Source organism: Cololabis saira, chromosome 5 (genome assembly GCF_033807715.1).
Source record: "Cololabis saira isolate AMF1-May2022 chromosome 5, fColSai1.1, whole genome shotgun sequence".
NCBI classification, from domain to species: Eukaryota; Metazoa; Chordata; class Actinopteri; order Beloniformes; family Belonidae; genus Cololabis; species Cololabis saira.
Genome location: NC_084591.1, coordinates 13,606,138 through 13,623,755, shown reverse-complemented (window position 1 = coordinate 13,623,755; position 17,618 = coordinate 13,606,138). Strand labels below are relative to the sequence as shown.

At 38.1% G+C, this 17,618-nt stretch overlaps 1 protein-coding gene across 8 annotated transcripts in view; it reads right to left on the bottom strand.

Moving 5' to 3' along the window:
- Positions 1 to 17,618, bottom strand: part of LOC133443766 (pleckstrin homology domain-containing family A member 5-like) — a 112,492-nt gene that overhangs the window by 38,058 nt on the left and 56,816 nt on the right. For 7 of the 8 annotated variants that reach the window (XM_061720970.1, XM_061720964.1, XM_061720962.1 and 4 more), the window contains one exon: positions 10,312 to 10,395. In XM_061720970.1, the coding sequence (XP_061576954.1) occupies positions 10,312 to 10,395 (84 nt within the window). Of the gene's footprint in view, positions 1 to 10,311; positions 10,396 to 10,615; positions 10,663 to 17,618 lie in introns of those variants that run through there. The other variant, XM_061720968.1, reaches the window with a different exon arrangement.

The following is a 17,618-nucleotide window of genomic DNA, read 5'->3' as shown; positions in this document are numbered from 1 at the left end:
CCTCAAAGTAAACCCATGGCCTTATGGTTATTTGAGCCCTTGATGAAAGATGGTAATTGATGCAGAAGCTGTCTCAGGAATTGGACAGCACTGCAACAACTGCTGAACACTTTGATTTGCATCCTTATCCTTTACAGAGAAATTTATCTAAATACCGCAAATCATTTCATGATATTAAGTGCTGCACAAAGTTAAAAATGTGCAATTCATTTCCAATTGTTCTTTTTTTTTAAACATTCCAACAAGTTTCCTTAAGCATTTATTGACAAAGTTGAGATCCTCTTTGCCCCATCATTGTGTCGCAGACACTCAGTGATGCTGCTTTTGCATTAAATCATGATTACGATCATCACTTGTTCAAAACTAGCTCCTCCATTTCAATAACAGTGCTGAACTACCAATATGCCACAATTTTTTGTTTGTTTCTTTTTTGCATCCGTTTGAAATGCATATGTGGATGAATATTGATGAATTAAACTTAGGTTTAGATTGTCTGCAATTAAACAGTTAATGTAATTGTTACTTTTTCTGCTGTAGTGAATATTTTGTCTGAAATCTCTCTTACAAAATAACACAACGTAAGTGCCTCAATTTCTCCACATCTTTAAGAAATTCATTCTTTCGATCGTGTTAAACAAAAACCCAGGAAAAGCTACGACATTTGTGTAAAGGCAAACACAAACAAAGGCGCTTGTATCAAATCCATATAGCGGAAACAGTGAGCAGGGATTAAGCTGCCGCCGAGCCCTGGTGCACTGAGCACAGCGGGTGAACTGAGTGGCTGAGGATGCAGTTTAAAATGACCACGCAGCAGTTCTAAAGAGGTAATGCAGCTTTATAACACTTTTGTGTGTCGCTGAACTGGGCCTTTATCTTCCTGACAGAACAAAAGACTATAGAAAGGGAAAGCACACTTAGATCATATGTGAGTGTAGCCATTTAATGGATTTAAAAGGACATGCTGTTGTACTTCACCAGAAAAGTTAATAACAAAAAGTTTCACTTCTACTACAATAAATTAATCTAATTTGACCAGATGTCTTTTCTAAAAATGGGACTTTGTGAAATGCCAAAAATTTGGTCCAAATCATGACTCAAAACAATTATTATTGGAAAAACATGTAACTGATCATGTTGTTGGCTTTTTAGTAATATTGCCCCTTTGTTGTTGAGTTAAAATGAGTCTAGTTTGCACCTCGATTAGGAACAAAACATTAAAGGATTCCCCCATAGTTAAGGTTTGTGATAGCTTCTCACAACAAAGTGAACACCTGTGTGTATTACAAAGTGACTAAGACTCACATTCTCTTTGTCTTTGTTCTTACAATAAAGCACAATTTTGTTAGAAGTCTAGGATCAAACGGACAGCAGATTTGTCCAATAAAACACACATTTTGTACACATGCATATTTGTTTCCTCCTCAGTATTTTACTACTTTCTTCATATATTGTAGCTCTGAACCCTGCAAATGTCAAACATATCTGAAACATGTGTTATCTATATGACTAAGATTGCAACAACCTTAGGAAACCCATTCATTTTTCAAGACAATGTTATCGTTAGAAATAGGTCCAACACCCATATATGAAATAACCATGCTCTAATGATATTGTAATGTGGTGATAATGTTCTTAGCGCTGTGACAATACACACAGATTTCACACTAGACTGCCTCAACGCATCCAGCAAGCTTTGACTACCTTTATTGAGGAAACCTGCCTCAAAGAGCTTTTTTTTTTGTTTTTACCGTATAACTTTATGAAGTCTAAACATGGTTTAGGACTGATGTCACTAATTGTGATTCTACCATAACACTGTACTTTTGCTGCCTAGCTTTTATTGCACCTGACAGCTGCCTGTATGTTGTCTAACTGAATAACTAGTGACTGAGGGCAGAGATCTGCTGGATGAAGCCATCAACAGAATAAAAAGGGATTGTGTAGGTATGGCATGGATGTTTTCCTTGTGCACGTTTGATTGCATCCGACATAACTCCACAGATTAACAAGGTCTTGTCTCTCTGATTTACAACTCCTTTCTGTAACTCAAGGTGGACAAGACCATTCTTGGAGAGTTCAAATTCAGCTACAGGCAGGGTTGAGGAGGGGGTCAACTTTCAGTGTTGTGTTTAAAAGCAGTCACCAAAAAAATCCTTCCTCTGCACGGCTACAAGCCTGAGAAAAGTTCTAAAATATACATCAACAAGAGGTTGTGTGGCGGGCCCTGAGAACCACAATCCAATTTCCCCAGTCGTGACACTAGAGTTGTTTCGGGCTATAATGTGCACTTAGCTCAGGAAGAGTGAGTAATAATTGTTATGTGATTTGGAGAACACAACTATCGTCGGCACAGTAACATGCACCCTACAGGAGTTCGTGGTGCACTTTGCTGTCTGCTTACACAGCAGCATCGCATTTATGCTTGACCGGTGGCGCATCTCACATGCCTTTGTGATATTGCACTCAAGCAAGTGATTGACTACACATATGAGCTGCATACTTTGAAACTTACTTGCCCCCATATAAAGATGCCATTGGCTATCACCAGCTGTGTAACCGCCATCTCCCTGTCCTCTTTGAATTTCAGTTGTCTTCTCTCATTCATCCCCATCACGGCAGTAAAGGCAAACCACCTCAAACGACCTCAGCTTCTTCAATGCAGAATTTGTTGTTCCCGTTTATCTTTCTCCTTCTTTGTCATCTTCCTCTTTTATCTATTGGAGGTTGGCAAAAAGTGATTTTGAGAGGTGGTTTGCAAAGTTAATGTATCCTACTGTGTCTGTTGCTGTAAATGGAGATAGGATGGGTAAAAGGACCAAGAAGGATGTCGACCCCGTTACAATTCCAGCCACTTCCTACATTATACTAGGCCTGGGTGATAAACCGAAAATTTACCATTACTGACATTCACTGCGATGACCATGTCGTTAAATTCTGTGTTAAAAAGAAATAAACATATTTTTGTCTGTTTTGACAGTGTGTGCTAGGGCTGTTCGATTTTGCCCAAAAATAAAATCTCGATTTTTTTTTTTTTTTCTCTCAAAATCCGATTTTCGATTACGATTATTTTGTGAATTGACAAAAGGCAAAGAAATGATTTCAAATATGCTGTTTTTTTATTGAACATTTGCCCCATTGGGCTTTAAGTGCAAACTTTGCTCTTATTAAACCAAAAATGAATGAATAAAGTGCAAAACTCTGTAAAATAAGTTGAAAAAAAGTTTAAAAAAATATAATATAAAGTTTTATCTCTGAAAAAAAAATCAGCACTTGCAAACATACAGTAAGTTATATTTCCAATTAAATAAAACAAGACATTTTCTAATTAAACTAAACTGGGTCTTTGCATGCTAAATAATAATGCAACCCATGAAGGAGGTAGAGGTGTGTAATGTCAGTCATTACATTTGCTATTCACATTTGCAAGTTTTTTGCAAGGAACACGAGCCGGTCTACGGCATCTGGCTTGAGGGATGCCCGGTGGCATTTTACAACGCCCCCTCCTACACTAAAGAGCCTCTCCCATGGGGCACTTGTCACAGGTATTGAGAGGTATTTCCATCAATCATTAATATGGTATCAATAGTTAATATGTGTGCAGACAAGGTTAAAAAAAAAAGAAAAAAAAAATAAATTTTCTTTTTTTTTTTTTTTTGAAAAATCGATTTTACGATTTTCACATTTTAACATCGTTCTAATTACATAATCGCGATTACGATTTAAAATCTATTAATCGAACAGCCCTAGTGTGTGCTGATGGGAAATTTTCATTCCCCTTTAATATGGTGTACAGCGTGTGTGTGTGATCACGTGACTCCACCCATCCAGTCTGAACGAGAGGAAGAAACCCAAGAAAATGGCTGATGGTTCAAACGAAGAAGCGGCTGACATAGACGAAATAACAGGGCTCTCAAGTGTCACACGTTGAGCGTGACACACGCATTTCAACAAGTTCACTCACTCTCATGCCACACGTGGCATTTCTCACACTGAGAAATGGACTTCACCACACAGTAATTCCAACAGCCCATCTTACAAACGAGTCAAGGTGCGCTACTGTGCGCTGAGCTCTCAGCTCGTCCATTTATCATTATCGAGGTGAAACTGCCCAGTTTATTGTGATATTGATTTGAGGTCATATCGCCCAGCCCTACATTATACCAAAGACCCTGGACTACCATCCCACAAACTCACATACAAAACAATTCATGCTGGATCTCAACAAGTTCAAATCTTTTCTTTGTGGTCCTTTAAAATTGATCAGTAAAATGACCAAGGAGGCCTTGGAGGGTGAATGCATTTGAAGGGCTTTTGTAAAACAGTCACGTGAAAAAAGAAAATGCTGGACTCATACCTACAATCAACCTTCTGTGAGACAGACTAACTATATTATACAGAAATCAGCTGATATATTGCTAGGAGCATAAGACTTACCCGATAAATGACTAGATCCTTAAACAAAATAAACTCCTTACTAAAACAGAAGGTCATGAATGCATATATGTAAACAGACTCCTACAATTGCTTTATCCTCAACATAATTGACCATCCAGCAGTAGCAGCAATGCTAAAATGCACAGTCTCCCATTTATATAAGACTGTAAAATGTAAATGTCTATACATTCCATTTTAATAGAATTAACATTTACATTTTTACAGCAAATACTGTCACTACACTCAGCCAAACAAGTTTTAACAGTAACTTCCACAAACATTTCCAGTTAGCCTGAACATGACTGTGTTAACCTCTAAATATAGACACTATTATATACAGTGAAGGCAGCAGAACGCTGGCATTCACAGGAGGGGCTGAAGTCACATGTAGCATAACGAGCCAAGCAACCTACACACTAGGGATGGGAAATGATAACATTTTTATGATTCCAATTCCATTTTCGACTCCGCTTAACGATTTAGTTCTTTATCAATTCCCTTATCAATTCTTATTTAGAATAAAAAGGACAATAAAAGGTTGATTAGCATCACCGATATAAAATTTTAATAATAATAAAATTAATATTTTGTTGAAATTAACAAAATACAACATCAATTTGATCTGTGGCAATTCTCGGAGAATGTCCAACATTTTTCTAATAAAACTATGTCAGCTAGTGACAAATAAAATCAAGTCAAATCCAATCAAACTGTGTATTTTGCAAATCTGCAAACCTAACCCTGAACTTTTCACGAAATTTCCACTTGACAAGTATTGCAAATTGCCCTGTTGTCGTCTTTTTTGTTGAAATGTAACCAGACTTTCGAGCTTTTGTTTTGCTTGGATGCCACGTTTACTATTGACTGCTGGCTTAGAAAACGTGCGTAAGCTGCGCAATGTGCCCTCTGGAATTGAAAAAGGAATTTCCTTTTCGATCCCTATTACACACGGGAGGGCGGAAAATTATTGGTCTAAAAAATAAATTAAACCTGATATATAGAGCTACTAGATTAATGACAATGGCGAAATTGCTTGCTGAAGGGCAGTCCTTAGCAGTGCTAAGGCTAAAAATGTGCAAGGTCAGAAAAAAAAAATCTCTAGAGAAAGCAGAAATGCCTTAAACGACAATGTAATGCAGGTGTAGCAGGGAAAGTACAAACGGGTGGTCGCCAAATGCAGTAGCATGGCGATTAGGGATGAGGAAGTGACAGCATGAGCTGAGCTGATTGACTTTCAATCATATTAGAAATACATTTAATTCTTTAAATGAATTCTCATGGCCTGGTAGAAAAAGGTTAGCTCCCCTCAGAGTTGTCATGAGTGTGAAATCAAACGATTGACACTGGTTTTTTGAACCAGGCTGTAAATATGTTTATTTCTGCTCTGAAGTTGGACATTTTAACATGGTAGTCACTGGAGGGAGATTTGCTTTGGTAGCCAGCTACTATTGTTCATTGGAGGAACTGCAACGAAACCTAGTTCTGCAAGGGACTTGGGACCCATCCCAAGTTTATGCAAAGTTGTTTATCATTCATAAAGTATCGAAGTGCTTTACTCACAAAAATGATCGCTTGAAGAGTCATTGACTGTTTTTTGATCTTACAGTTTGGGTAGTGCTACTAAAGTTTGACATCACTGCATTTTAGATTGTTTTATTCTCCTGGGCGCACAAACTTATATGAAGATTATGTTAAATATAAAAACATGAACTCCTGGGTTATCAGTATTTGCCATGCAGAAACAATTAATTCTGGCTTAAATGTTTTATATTGTGCATCCCTCGGAACTGCAAAACAAGATAACTGCATTTCTCTAAAACTCTTATGTGCTGTCTGCAAAGAAACTACACAACCCTCTCATATTTGTGTATTCCATCGTGTATAAAGGAGGAAATGGATGCTTGTCATCTGAAATGTTAAAAGAAATCTAGCTTGACTTGCTCTAAATCACTCAATACTTCCTTCATGACTGTACAGTTTGTGTGTTTTGAAATGAATTACACTATGCAGGTCTTAAGGTTGGCCAAGTTAATGCTCCTAATGTTGTACTTGACTGAAGCTTAGAATTACAACACCAAATTGAGGCAAAGATTTGTGTTTTGGATGTATTTAAAGCAGAGAGCAGATTAGAAAGAGATTTTCAGCCAGGCCTCCTTATCCCCATGGCAGCTTAATTCTGTCTTTTCCTTCTATTACTCATCCAGGGTGAAGATTTTTTCCCCTTATTATTTCTTTTAGAACACAGCCGTCTGTTGGCTGAAATTCACTGAAATAAACTGAATAACTAAAAGACAAGTAGTCCATTTAATACTTAGTTCTTGCCTTCTCTGAACTGACTAGTTAGCTAGGTTTTTATTTTGCTGATTATCTTAAAGAAAAAAAGTAAATTTTTATATGAGATATCATCTTACACTGGCATGTTGTGCATCCTGGTGTGAAAAATAGCACCGACGTGAAAGTCACACAGGGAGAGTGAAGAATGTGTCGAGAAAGTGTCGTGTGACAGTACGGGTGCAACCAGCATCTCGGAAACCGTCTGCCAGTTATTCCATCTCTCACGAAAAACATGCCACTCTGAGAACTTGAAGACAAAACAGGCTCAAAGGCTAACTACATAGAATTTAGATTTTTTTCTTTTGATCAGTAAATATGTAACATAACTAAATTACTGCAATATCCTATTTCGGATGGGTCATTATAAGCATCAGTAAGTATTCAGAAATGAAATGTATTTTTCAGTCAATAAGTGGATACTGATGGTAAAGTCACAAGGAAGGCTATTTTAGAGGGGAAGTTTTTTCTTGACTATTAAGAGATTTATAAACCAACAGCAGGATTTTAAAGTCTATTCTGTGACAGACAGGAAGCCAGTGTCAAGATCTAAGAATTGGAGTTACATGGTTTCTTCTCTTGGTCTTAGTGAGGACTCGTCCAGCAGCGTTCTGGACTAACTGCAGCTGTTTGATGGACTTTTCAGGGAGACCCATTAGAACAGCGTTACAGTTTACTGAAGATAAAAGCGTAGACAAGTTTTTCTAAGTCCTGCTGAGACATCAGTCCTTTAATCCTCAATATGTTCTTTAGGTGATAATAGGCTTCACTACTATCCTACTGTGGCTGTTAAAATGCAGGTCTGAGTCCAGAATCACTCCCAGATTTCTGGCTTGACTATTGGTTATTAGCTTTACTGCTTGAAGCTGAGTGATGACTTTTAGGCCCTGCCCCAATACTCCCACTACCCCTAGTTTTTAGCCCTACCCCTAAATTCTGCGCATTCCCGTGAGGGTAGTGGTGTCCCAATTCCTCTTTTCACCTAGTGGTAGTGGCTTAAACGAGGGTGAGGGGGCATCAATCTAGCCCTACAGAGCGAGGGTTTTCAGATGCACCCTACTTGACCTAGGGCCAGAAAAACTTCCCAGAATGCTTTTCGTCGTCATTTGCGGATTGAATCAAAAAAAAAAAAAAACATGGCGGACATTTATTTTTTAGTGAATAAAAATCAATATTTTGAGTTAGTTTCTGCATAAAAATGCATTTTGATTACATTTCTAGCGAGAAATATATATTTTACTTTCATAATATTGACTCAGTGAATGTACATTATCACTCATTTTCCCATTGTTGCAACCTCGCCAGAATAAAGGCTGATTTATGGTTCCGCGTTACACCAACGCAGAGCCTTCGGCGTAGGTTATGCAGCGACGCGTACTGTACGCCGTACCCTACGCCGTGGGCTCTGCGTCGATTTAACGCCGAACCATAAATCAGCTCCCGAAGCCGGCAGGCAGAAATCCCAAACTTTTCGGAGCAAATTTCTTAACAGGCGTAGCTACAACTGTTAGATTTCATCTATTAAACCAACATTTATCTTCCTAAATGATTTATTTCAGCCAGAGGTAATTCTCAACAGAGCTGCAGGTTTCTCCCCGGGACGACGGCGCAGGTTGACCCGGCGATCACGTCTGTACGTGAGCTGCTGCTGCTCCGGGCCGGCGGCTCTTATCATCCCCGAAAGCATCCCAGCAAATTTCTTAACAGGCGTTATTTGGAAAAACTGAGCCCAGGTTGGGGATCTTAACGGTTACTTTTACGCCTGAAAAAATATTAAAACTTAATAAAGTGGCATATTAACAGCGCTGCAGCTGAAATTAAAACAGCTTTTGGCTCTCAGCTTCCTGATTTTAGGGGTGGCGCTGAAAGTAGGGGTAGGGGGAGTATTGGGACAGGGCCCTGGGAAGATTTCAAGTGCCCTAAAATCTGTGGCTTCTTTTTTAGGGGTAGTGGTAGTGAGCGAGGGCTAGTGGTAGAAAGTAGGTCTAGTGGAAGAAAGTAGGGGGTGTATTGGGATTGGCCCTTAATCTTTCCTACTTGGCTCCAAAAATTATTATTTCTGTTTTTTTTTCTTCATTTCACTACAGAAAATTCTGGCACACCCACTCTTTAATTTGATCAATGCAATTTGAATTGGATTATAGTTTATTGGTGACATGGTTATATCGATTTGTGTGTCATCCGCATGGTCATGGTAACACATTTTGTTTTCATAAAGTGAGTAGGGGCATATAAATGTTATAAAGACAGAGGCCCCACAATTCAACCTTGAGGAACTTTACTTTTTTTTGTTACCTCCGATCTGTAGTTACCTAAATAAACAAAACAGTCCCTGTCTTTTACATAGGTTTCCCAACCAGGCAAGTGCTGTGCCAGAAAATCCGACCCAGTTCTTCAACAGGTCTATCAAGATGTTATGTCAACCATGTCAAATGCAGCACTGACATCCAATAAGACCAAGAATGAAATGTTGCAATATTGGAGCAGATGACATTAAGGACCTTTACCAGCCTAATGACCCTAATGTCTTCAAGGGGGGGTTTAAGTGATCAAAAGCATTTTTCAATAATCCTTCATAACTAAGGTAAATATGATGAAATGTGATGGCATAACACCTGCAACAGTTCATAATCTTGAAAGATGCCTAATAAATTCAATGTATTGTTTTCAAAACTGTAAGAGGTCTACTATGAAAGGGACATTTGAAAGAATGGACAAACTTGGTGGAAGAGCTTCCTTTTTGGGATAGTAAAATATCTTATGTTGCAAAACAGCTATCATGCTTCTGAAAACCACCAAAGTTAACCTTAATGTCAAAATGTGGGTGATGTTGCAAACAATCTAGTATTTGCATGGTTAGAACCCAAATATGAGGACACAGATGTGTTTACATTAGAACTTTGTAACAAAAAAAAAAACAAAAACATTGTAAACCAACTCCATCAGCAAATTAAACAGTAACTGGGAGGCATGTCTGCAAATACTGATCATTTCTGAGGTGAACGTGCACTAAATTTAGTGATACATATTTAAAAAGGAGCTTTGCAGATGACCACACAAGTGTAACTTAAATCTTATGGGAGTGCAAATCACTGGATATATATATATATATATATATATATATATATATATATATATATATACACAGTATATATAAAAATAATACAAGTCATATATTTCTTTTCTTTTTATATCTGCCCTTTCTACTGACATCATGAATTCTACCTTGATACTTTTAGAGGCTAGCACCAGTCACACACCAGATAACATCTCCTTAGTAACATGAGAGTCATAAGAGATATATTTTTTTTAAAAAGGTGTCTTTCTTTACAGAAGTTTGATTCCTAAGAAATGTGATCATGGAGCTAGATAGCAGAGGATGAAATGAACAGAAGAGCCTTTGAATTGAAAGGGCAAAACTGCAAATAGAGAATGGCAAGGAAACAACTTTTGAAATGTTGCTTACACATCAAGAGTTTCTCTGCATACGACAGCGCTCAAAAATGCTATTCAGGGGCATTTTAACAGCAAAAACAAGTGACTTACTGTTCGTTGACGACAAAGATGCAGTTGTCTTGTGAGGGTACGCCTGAAACAGGATGCTTGCAGGTCACCTTCCGCTCATTGTGGCTAATAAGAACAGATTAAAAAAAAAAAAGAATATTTCAATATTTCAACAAAGCAAGCAAAAGGATAAATAAGATAATTGCCTACAGTTAATCTACGTATAAAAGATCTGTATATTATCATTAAAGCCAACAAATATCGGAAAAGAAGTTGTGGACAAAGAGATCAGACTACTTACTGTATGTATTCATAAACAAGTAACAAGACCTCAACCACAACTCACCAACAATTTAGATGCATATTACTCCAGGCAGAGCTTCAAACTAGACAAAAATCCCCTTTAAACAAATTATTGAAATAACCTGCTGCAGTCTACAGGCTCCAGCAGGCTTTTGCGCCATCCTACACAATCTAATAACAGGAGGTACAGAAGATGCCACCCACCCATCCTACTGGCCAATTACAGAAGACCACAGTCACTTCCACCCCGACATAATTAGAACACAAAGCTACAGACCTCACAGTCTTGGACTGGTGGAATAAACAACAGCAGCTTTCCAGTAAAGTAGAGGCTGGTCAATGTTGGTGTGCAAAGCCTGGGAGAACAGAAACCTCACCAAGAATCAGAACCAATTTTCCTCAATGTTAAATGAATACTACGGGAAAAATTTATACTTAACAGTTTGATTGGAATTGTGACCAAAGTGTGCAGTTAATTCAATATCAACCTGCAATTAATCAGTTTTATAAAGACAAAAAAAGGCTCATACTGTCAACAACAGTTTCCCATGTAGGACAGTTATTCTAAACTTCAATGATAAATAGAAAAGAATGAACCTACAGCCCAAAAATAACTGTTTTTAAACACTGGGTGCTCGTGTACTGAAAAATACCAAGGATGAAATTGGGGTTTTAGTTTCAGTTTAGCCTGGAGAGCAACAGTCTCCACAGCTCTGGTCTATAATTACTGGAGGCAGTGCTGGCAGCAGAGCACACTGCGGTCTTGGGGCAGACCGGCGGCACCATAGTTCTGTGGTATCCTTGACACATGCCTATACTGCACCGCACAGACACTGGTACAGATATCAGAGAAAAGGAAAAGTCTGAATATATCTTTGTTTACACAACTGTGGGATATTATGGCAGTGTATACTTATTCCAATAACCATTTTCAATATGGAACCAGTTCTAAATAATCACACTTTTGAAAGCTGTTTAGTTTGATTGTCTTAATTCATTTGCAAATACTGACTTTGATACATCCCAACTTGAGTTTGGTTTTATGTTGTTTTTGGATCATTAAAAAAAAAAACAACCAAAACACAGGCATGTACTATTAACTAGCAGAGTGTGCTACTACACATTAAACTTTTGAATATTTAAAGAAATCCAATTAGAGGATTATTTCTTACCGACTTCAACATATCCGCAGTAACAACCACAACCCCCTATACGTACTGTCTTATACCTATATTAAGAAGGTGAGCCAATGTAAGTACCACCTAGATACAACAAAACAAACAAACCCACAATTATAATACTATGTCACACTATGTCATTATATGTAAACCACACTCCAACAACACTGTCTGCCTGTGTTTATTAAAGGGTCTTTAGTATTACCAATCTCATAAGGCTTTTTACACTGTATACAAGTCTGTTCACTTCTCACCTCCTGTCATCCCATTATTTTGGTTTGGCAGTCCATGTGGAGAAATGCCAAAGGCTCTGAATGATGGTTCAACAATATGTCATCAACACAGAAGCTCACTGAAGCCAAATATCCAGTAGTTGCAAAGTAAAAACAGTTGTAGAAAACAAGTCAAAGATTTAGAATGCCTGCACTGTGGACTAAAACCCATGATTTCCAAGACAGTTTGCAAAGTCGTGCATTAGGGCTGCTTGATTATTGAATAAAACATTATGAAAGTTATGAATTGTGGAATAAAGTATTTAAAATGATTTTCTACTATCCTACAGTATGAAGCATGTTGCACTTATTAAAGTTATATTGTTCTGTGATCATTGGGAGTCAAAACGTCCATCTTAAAGTTGGAACCTAACTGAAGGGTTGGCAATAAATGAACCATCACGATCAATTTGTCATTCCTTTACCCCACATATGCTTGATAAACACCAGGCATAATTGTTGGTTTTGAGAGGGTAATGTTTCAACTATTGCTTGTATAGACAAAATGTCGCCAATCTTTACAAGTTTATTTTCGTAATAGTGGCTTTCATTGCTGTGGAACTGTTATATCAGTAACATATAATACATTTGAATTTTCCAAGGGAAATTCTAAAGAAAATAAATAAACCATTAAAGTTGAATTTCAGTTGAATCTCCTAGCTGGTATAAAAAGTGGGGGGGGGGACGGGGTGACGACATCCACTGCCAATCCAGGAAGCAGGAACACACGGAAACACACGTCAAACACTGGAAATCTGCAACAAAAAACCACAAACAAAACACGAAACCGGCACGGAGCCAACCAAAACAACAACAGCAATCGACCTAAATCTTGAGATCTGATCGCAGTCTGAGCTAAGCTACCGCTACCTAACCCCAAAAACTAGAGAGCCAGCATGCAGGTGAACAAGCCAGTATGTATGTCTATGTGTGTGTGTGTGTATGTATATGATCATGCTTGTGTGTGTGTGTGTGTGTGTGTGTGTGTGTGTGTGTGTATGTTTGTGTGGCTGTGTATGTTTGTGTATATGCATGTGACTAAGTGGCTATGTGTGTGTGTGTGTGTGTGTGTGTGTGTGTGTGTGTAATAAACCAAACAAAGCTCTACCTGAAGTGTATCTATAGTGGGGGAGGGGGGAGAGCAACCGACACAGAGGCCGACACGGAAGAGCCCGGAACCCAGGCCACCGGCAACCCCACAGAGGGGAGAAGCAGGAGGGAGGCAACCCACCACCTGCGAGCCCCCCCCCCCCCGGCGGCGGCCGAGGGGGTCCGAGGGCGGGGCTCCCACGGCGCAGGAAGAAGCAGCCAGGGATCCCGCGGCGGCGGACCGCGACCCAGGCGGCCAGGAGGCCCTCACCCTTCAGGCCAACGACCCCCACCCGGCAGGGGGCCAGCCTGCCCGGAGAGACAGAGCCGCCCCGGCCGCCGACGCGGGCAGGCGATACATTAGCTTTGACATGATTTCAATTATAAAGACATCAATTGACTAATTTATTTTTCACAATCTACAAGTTAAAGCAATTCTGATGACCAGACTCTGTAAACCATGATGATTAAATTCCATTTTTAAAGAAAGTGAAAATGTCAGATTGTAAATCAATGTGACCAAAGCTCTTGAACTGCTTTAACTAAAAGATCCACATAACAAACTTTATACAGTTGTGCCAACAGCACCTTAATGAATGGAAGTTAAATAGCATACTAAATATCCCCCACATAGTCCATGTGACATGGAAGGATTCAAGAGTTGGAACCTTGTTGACTGAAGTTTGCGGTCATGCATTTATGTACGGCTCTCCTGAGGATCTGAGGTTTGGACTATGACTGAACCATTAGAAAAACTTTATTTTCCTCTGACAATCATTTCGTATTGTGCTCCAGATTATTGTTCTTTTGTGGGACCCATTTCGACAGAACCTCATCTGTTAGATGAAGAATGGCCTCACATTTGGCGTTAGAATACATGGTCCAGTGAATGACTGCAGAGCAGGTCCTTTAGATGCAAAACAAACTCAAATCATCACCAACACTGTGTTTGACAGAGAGGATGATATGCTTGTTCTAATAGGCTTTCATTATTATTATTCTGAATATCAATGAAAGACTGGTGCTGTTCTCTTTTTCATGTTCTATGTTTGTTTTATACCTCCTATGTTTTAATGCCTGTGTCTTTTTATTTCTGGCTTGTGAAACATTGTGTGACTTTTAACCTCTGTAAAGAGCAATATAAATAAAACTTTACTTACTTAAACTTTACTATGAGTTGTGAGCCAACAGTCGAAACTGCTTTTATGAGGTTGGTCAGACTTGCTAATGATAAATTAAATGTGTATTTAATTTGCAGCACCTGGCTGCTACATCGCCTCCCAATTCGTATGGAAACAGTAAGGTTAAAAATCAGCTTTTCCCACAATTCTGCTGCATTTGCGCTCAAGATGAATTGTGTAATTAACTATAAAGACAAGAGTCATTGCAACAACAAAAAACCAAGTCTTGAGCAGCTCTAAATCTAATCTCCTTTTGAAACATTTCTATTTTTCAAAATGACATATTGAGCTAATGATAGGTTACAACATCATTTTAAACCTTCTCTGGGATGTTCTGTGGTAAATATTGTGGTATATTGTGCACCATTTTTACTTAAGTAGAGGGGAAAATCTTTTTTCCTATGTCTATTTCTTACCTATCTTCCAGAGGGAGATGTTGGTTTTATGGGTGGGCATGAGTTAATGACACAAGAAGATTCCCTGTCTGTGTAGCTCAGATGTGCAGAGATGGGAGTAACAGCCTGACCACCCCACAGTGTGGAGGGGTTGGGCAGTCTCCTGCCCCTGTCCACAATAATTAGCAGTGAGCTGCAGTAATAAAGAGCTTAAGGTCTGGGGGTCACTCCAACACACCACAGGCCAAGCTTTTATTACCCCGAGTGGGTCTTTGATCCACTGCTCCCCTTCAACTAAAGTGTAACCACAATAAACTAAGAGGCTCCATATATTAGAGAGAGGGGGAAAAAGGATTCGTACAATTTGGTACATATGCACTGATTCTAACACCCATGTTTAAGGGCCCCATCTGAAACGTTGCAACCATTTATGTTAATTCAACAAACCTTAAAAGCCAAACTCAGTTTGCTTTGTTCTAGGGCTGTTCGATTTTGCCCAAAAATAAAATCTCGATTTTTTTCTCTCAAAATCCGATTTTCGATTACGATTATTTTGTGAATTGACAAAAGGCAAAGAAATGATTTCAAATATGCCATTTTTTTATTGAACATTTGCCCCATTGGGCTTTAAGTGCAAACTTCTCTCTTATTAAACCAAAAATGAATGAATAAAGTGCAAAACTCTGTAAAATAAGATGGAAAAAAAGTTTTTAAAAAAATAATAAAATATAAAGTTTTATCTCTGAAAAAAAAAAAAAAATCAGCAAATCAGCACTTGCAAATATACAGTAAGTTATATTTCCAATTAAATAAAACAAGACATTTTCTAATTAAACTAAACTGGGTCTTTGCATGCTAAATAATAATGCAACCCATGAAGGAGGTAGAGGTGTGTAATGGGGCACTTGTCACAGGTATTGAGAGGTATTTCCATCAATCATTAATATGGTATCAATCATTAATATGTGTGCAGACAAGGTAAAAAAAATTTAAAAAAATAAATAAAAAAAATAAAATAAAAAAAAAAAGTCGATTTTACGATTTTCATGTTTTAACATCGTTCTAATTACATAATCGCGATTACGATTTAAAATCGATTAATCGAACAGCCCTACTTTGTTCTAAAATATATCTGGACTCTCAAAATATCCCATCCTGCTTCAGAATTCCAAGCTCTTTTCTTTTAAATATCATTCTTAACTTTAACAATCTCAAATTCAAAGTAAGCTACGCACCTTTTGCACTCTTTTGAACGCTTCATTAAATAATAATGTAAATATCAATTACATCCAACATGCAGATGTATAATATGGATTCATACTAATTCATATGACACATCAAATAAACCAATAAACCGTGCAATTACACGTTACAGTGTTATGACATTAAATCTAACTACAACACAAAATCACAGTTTTCTATTTTGTCTCTCATTATCAGAACATTATAGAAAACCCACAAGCTTAGTCGAGTTTGAAGGGGAAAACCTCTGGATCCTTAAGAAAAACCAATTGCAACTCCCCAAACAGCCTTTCGGCAAAACCTAAGTCTCTTCTGAATGCTGACGATTTTAATCCTATTATATAGGAAGGAACATGCACATATCTTATAATAAAGCTACAGAGAACGGATTCAGGCTTTCATTTTATTAGGCAAGTACTTCTAACAAGCATGCAAAAGTAGTTGAGTGGCTGTGAACTCCCCAGTACCAGACGTACATTGATCAGAGGTATGAATAGCCTTCCTTACAAAGGTCGAGCTGAATAAGCAGAATAGGCAGTTTATGTTTCAGGGAGGGCATGTAGGGGGCACCAGGAAAAAAGAAAAAGACATACTGGATACTGGGGGCTTTGGCAGTTCTCAAGAGGCCACATGAAATGACGCAATGTGCTTGAAAAAACAGGGATAATTAGAATATCCACCGGAATAATTCAGAAAGATACTTGTAGGCATGCTCTATATTTGTCTTTTTTCATCTTAAAAATTGCTTGAATTGTTTATGTCAAGAAATAAAATTCAATGAAAAAAACTGCCTGAGAATATAAATATAGATAAGAAGTGCTCCATGTGGGCATTATTTTATACATACCAACTGGGATATGTCAGTATCATAGAAATATTGTACAACTTTAAAAGAGCCTAAGTTTGAAGAGTTTTGAGTTCACACCAATATCGATTTGAACGTCTTTGAGACTTTTTTGAAACAATATAGGTGACAACTTCAGCTGCATGCTTGATAACATTTAACTTTCACCTTGAACCTTAATATTCAACAAAAGAATACCATTGATCATTTGGCAAAGAAATCTGATTCATTTCTGACGATTAAATCAGCATCGCGCTAAAAACAGCTGTGGCTTCGTACAAAGTGGGTCAAGGTGACACAGCTGATCAGACAATTGAAGAAGATTTGAGCACCATGGAAACAAGATACCGTCTCATGTGGGAAAATAGAACACAAGTAGAAAGTATCAAACCTTGGGAACTTTATGGCTAACATGAAAGCTTCAAACTTAAAATGTTTCAACCAGACACTTTAATATTTGATTGTTTCTCGGGTCACTGAGGAAGTCGTGTATGACCACATGACAGCTCTGCAAATCACATCTACTCAAAGAAATCCTAAAACCTAAATAGCCATCAGACACTTGACCTTTGGAGATTGAACATATGCCAGATTCTAACATCTTAAAATGACAGCTAAATCGTCTTGCAAGTGCACATTTGATTAAGAACGGTGGCTAAAGCACCCTCAACACCCACTGAAGCTTCAAATAATTGTGGAAGTTTAAAATTAAAACTTCAAGCCCTCAAAAAAACTGGTTCTCATGACAGCTGCAGAAGACGTGAACTTAAGTTCACTGTGACCTTTTCTAACTGTGGGACAGTTACAAATGTTCCTCATTAGACAAGGAATAGTTCCTCAAAAGG